Source organism: Calypte anna, chromosome 20 (assembly GCF_003957555.1).
Source record: "Calypte anna isolate BGI_N300 chromosome 20, bCalAnn1_v1.p, whole genome shotgun sequence".
NCBI lineage: Eukaryota > Metazoa > Chordata > Aves > Apodiformes > Trochilidae > Calypte > Calypte anna.
In genome coordinates, this window is record NC_044265.1 from 13630679 (window position 1) to 13635475 (window position 4797).

The following is a 4797-nucleotide window of genomic DNA, read 5'->3' on the forward strand; positions in this document are numbered from 1 at the left end:
CCTATGCCCCCCAAACTCTCCCCCCCCTCAATCCCCTCCTGTCCCCCCAAACTCTCACTCTCCCCCATCCCGTTTGTCCCCCCAGACACAGGGGGGACCCCCACAGCCCCCCTGCAACCCCACCTGTGTGCCCCCCACACTTCCACGTGTCCCCCCCTTGCCCTCCCCAAACTCCCCCCCCAACATCCCCCCCCCAGACCCCTCCCCAATCCCCCATTCGACCCCAAACTCCCCCCCCCCAATCCCCATATCCCCCCACGATCCCCGTGTCCCCCCACACTGTCCCCTCCCCACGATCCCCCGTGTCCCCCCCCCCCCGTTCAGCACCGGGGACAGCTCCAGCCCCGCCTCACACGGGTGGGGGGGTGCGGGGGGTGTAGGGGGGCCCCCCCCATCCCGCACCGCCCGGTTACCCCGCGGTCACGTGGGTCCCGCAGCCCCTATATAGCGCGGTGCCGGGCGGTGCGGGGCGTCCTGCGGGGCGGAGCGGCGGCGAGCGGTGAGCGGGGGGACAGGGGCAGGGGGTGCACATAACCCCCCCAATACACACACCCCACATACACCCCCCCCTCCCCATCTCCTCTCCGGGACCCTCCACCTCTCCCAGCCACGGGGAGGGGGGCACCCAAAAAATGGGGTGAGGGAGGAGGGGGAGGGTCCGGTCTTGGGCAGGGGGAGGGAGGAAGGGTTTGGTGCCTTGAGGGGGGGTCCTGTGACAAGAGGAAGGTCCCAGATCCCCGGGGGGGTTCCCAGGCTCTGGGGGTCTTGTCCCAACAGCCAGGAGTGTCCCATGTGCGGGGAGCAGCCCCATCCCGGGGGAGGGGGCAGGGGGGGTCCTACCCCGGGATCAGGAGTGTCCTTCCCACCCCCGCGTTTCAGACCCCTGAGGGGGGGGGGGTGTCCTGTCCCAGGTAGAGGGGAGGGGGTGTCCCACCTGCGGGAGTGGGAGGGGTCCCGTTCCGGTGGGGGTGGGTGGGTGAGGGGGCTCCATCCCCAGGGGGTGTCCCCTTTGGGGTGAAGCCTCTCGGGTGGCCCCTGACCGCAGCGGGGGGGGGGGATGTGGGGGTGCGGGGTGGGGTTGGGGGGGCTGCTTTTCCAGGAGCGGTGCGATGCGGGTCAGGATGATTTCGGCTGCCTCCGTCCTCGTCCTGCTCTTCCTGCCCTCCGAGACCTGCTCGCCCCTGCAGTGGCCCCGGGGTCCCTCCCGCCGCTTGACCCTCGCCCCCCAACCCACCTGGGAGCCCTGGCCGGCAGCCCCGAGACCCCCGGCTCCCACCGCCGACCCCTTGCCCCACAGACTGTGTCAGCTCCGTGGGGCAGAGCCCACCCCGGATCCCCGCCCCCCGCGGGGGCTGCCGAGTGGGAAGAGGAGAGATGGCAAACCCAATTCCCTGGATCTCACCTTCCACCTCCTGCGGGAATTCCTGGAGATGTCCCGGGAGGAGAGACTGGCCCAGAAGGCACTCAGCAATAAGCTCCTGCTGCAGAGTATAGGGAAATGAGGAAGGGTCCTGGAAGACAAGGGGGGGAGATAAAGGAAAGTGACCCCGTAGCGAGGGGCCACGGGGGAGTGAGTGGAGAAGGGGGGGATGGAGCCTCCCCATGCCCCACGGGGTCCCCCTCGCTGTGTCCTGCGTGTTGCTCTTGCTGTTGTGCATTAAAGTCACCCTGGCACCTGCTGCTCTGCTCTGGTCCTTCCCCCCCACACACACACACGTGTTGGTCACCCCTTCCTCTGCACCCCAGCCCAGCAGGAGGGTATCCCTCCTTTTGAGCCCTCTGGATCCATCCATGAGATGGGATGTGGGTGGTTGTGTCCCATCACAGGATATCTGCTGCCTGGGAGGGACCAGCATCACCCACCAGCCCATCACCATCACCCGTGGTCATCATCCACCAGTGCCCAGCATAAACTGTCAGCCCATCATCCCTGAGCCCATCACCATCACCTCTGAGCCCATCACCATCACCTCTGAGCCCATCACCATCACCCCTGAGCCCATCACCATCACCTCTGAGCCCATCACCACCATCCCTGAGCCCATCACCATCACCCCTGAGCCCATCACCATCACCCCTGAGCCCATCACCATCACCTCTGAGCCCACCACCACCATCCCTGAGCCCATCACCACCATCCCTGAGCCCATCACCATCACCTCTGAGCCCATCACCATCACCCCTGAGCCCATCACCATCACCTCTGAGCCCACCACCACCATCCCTGAGCCCATCACCATCACCCCTGAGCCCATCACCATCATCCCTGAGCCCATCACCATCACCTCTGAGCCCATCACCATCATCCCTGAGCCCATCACCATCACCCAGGCAGCCAGACTTCACCATCCCACAGGAACCCAAATGTCCCTCACCCTCCACGCCCTCCTTCCAGGGCTGTGCTGGAGCCAACAATCCCAAAAATACCCTGGAGAGAGCAGCCCTGGGTCTGTCAAACCAACCTGGATCTTCCCAAGGTGGTGGTGACCTGGGACAAAGCTTTTCCTGGTGCTGGACAAGGCTCTGTGGTCACTTTGTGGGCTGGCTGGGTTATTGTTGGTTGGTTTGGGGTTTTTTTGTCTTTCAAGGTCCATTTTCCTCTCCCTGTGAATAAAAAAGGTAAGGAATACATAAAAGCTGCAATTGCTGCAAAGAGGAGGAGAAGGAACAGTTTGTTAAACTGGAGGTGATGACACAGAACCAGAGAAGCTCCAAAACGCTTCCAACCTGTTCCAGAAAGCTGGGGCAGGAGAGGGGGGGCTGGGACCAGCTGAGCTGAGAGGCCCCTGAGGAGGAAGAGGAGAAGGAGGAAGATTTCTGCTGCTCACTGGATGCCACCTGGGGCACCACAAGCAGGGCCAGGAGTGGGGCCAGGTCCATCCCTGGGGGGGCTGCAGGGGACATTTCCCTCCAGTGCCTTTCCCAGTGTTGGGGGCTCAGGGAGGGACCTGGAAGTGGGATGGAGCTGAGCTGGGTTTGGAGAAGGGTCCCAGGCAGGGAGCAGGGCAGTGGGATCCAGCTCAGCCCCTCCAGCCTTGGGGAACCAACCTGGGGTGGGCAGAGGGACAGAGAGGGACTTGGGCACCCCAGGGGACATCAGGGAGGAGGGGACAAGAAGGGAGCAACAGCTTGGGGGGGTTAGGAGAGAAATCAAGGTGAAAGATGGGACTGTGCTGGGACAGGAGCAGAGGAGCTGGGGTGGAGGGACACTCACACAACACAGGCACAAACCCCCCCCCCAGGGAAGAGATTTTATGAGGGGGACAAAGCAATAAGAAACCAGCCCAAAGTCCCCACGAGAAAATGTGGGGACAGCCCCAGCCCCCCCGTGCTCCAGCCCCCTGAGGCTGGGACATCTTTTCCCAGCAAAAAGCAGCTGAACTGTCCCCAAATGGCTCAGATGTCCCCAGCCTCAGGGGGGGCTCACTGCATTCCCCCTCCCCGGGGTGACAGGGGGGGTACAGGGGCCACTCAAAGCCACCTCATGTCCCTTTGAGTGGCTCCAGGACATGCCCAGGGTTGGAGGAGGCCCTGCTGGGCTCAGTGCTTACCTCCTCCTTCCACCAGATTCCCAACAAACCTGGGATCAGCCTCTCCAGGAGCCCGACACCCAGGGAACACCCAGCCCGACCCAAGCTCGGGGGCAGGGATGGGGTTTCCCCCCCCCTCAGCTCAGGAGGAGGTCCCTGAGCAGCCTTTGGGGCATCTTCTGCTCATCTTGGCTTCTTCTCCAGCAGCAAAACCCCTCTCATGGCTTCTCCTATGGAAGAAGAAGGATGTTCCTGCAAACACAGAGACCCCCAGCCCACCCAGAGCAGCCAACCCCTTCCCTGCTGCCCTCTGAGCAGCTGATGTGAAATACATGATAAAAGATAAATGTTATCAGCTCTAATTCTGGGTTACACCCCAAATACCAGCCTTGGTCCAGCCCCGGGTAGTGGCTTTTGGCTTTTTATCCTAAAAACACCACCAGGAGGAGCTGCATGGTGGGCACAGCCCCTGCACCCCCTGGCTGGAGGAGCCAGGAGACTTCTCCCCCTTCCCACCCAGTTCCAGTCCCCACCCAGTTCCAGCCCCTTCCCACCCAGCTCCAGCCCCTTCCCACCCCGTTTCAGCCCTTTCCCACCCAGTTCCAGCCCCTTCCCACCCAGTTCCAGCCCCTTCCCACCCAGTTCCAGTCCCCACCCAGTTCCAGCCCCTTCCCATCCAGTTCTAGCCCCTTCCCACCCAGCTCCAGTCCCTTCCCACCCACTTCCAGTCCCATCCCACTTAGTTCCAGCCCCCACCCAGTTCCAGCCCCTTCCCACCCAGCTCCAGCCCCTTCCCACCCCGTTTCAGCCCTTTCCCACCCCGTTTCAGCCCCTTCCCACCCAGTTCCAGCCCCTTCCCACCCAGTTCCAGTCCCCACCCAGTTCCAGCCCCTTCCCATCCAGTTCTAGCCCCTTCCCACCCAGTTCCAGCCCCTTCCCACCCAGTTCCAGTCCCCACCCAGTTCCAGCCCCTTCCCATCCAGTTCTAGCCCCTTCCCACCCAGCTCCAGTCCCTTCCCACCCACTTCCAGTCCCATCCCACCTAGTTCCAGCCCCATCCCACCCAGTTCCAGCCCCATCCCACCCAGTTTCAGCCCCTTCCCACCCACTTCCAGTCCCATCCCACCCAGTTCCAGCCCCATCCCACCCAGTTCCAGCCCCTTCCCACCCAGTTCCAGCCCCTTCCTCCTGGGCGCAGCCGCAGGGCAAAAGGAAAAGGCAAAACGCTGCGTGGTCTGCCTTGAAAACATTTATTTTACAACAGTGG

General features: G+C 63.2%; 1 protein-coding gene across 1 annotated transcript; it reads left to right on the plus strand.

The window, feature by feature from the left end:
* Positions 1-1109: 1109 nt before the first annotated feature.
* Positions 1110-1502, plus strand: LOC115599457 (corticoliberin-like). The gene has a single exon (XM_030463343.1). It carries the CDS (start codon positions 1110-1112, stop codon positions 1500-1502), a length of 393 nt encoding a protein of 130 aa, XP_030319203.1.
* The last annotated feature ends 3295 nt before the right edge of the window (positions 1503-4797 follow it).

Coding starts and splice junctions, on each gene's coding strand:
- LOC115599457 (XM_030463343.1), top strand. CDS start 1,110: ATGCGGGTCAGGATGATTTCGGCTGCCTCCGTCCTCGTCCTGCTCTTC.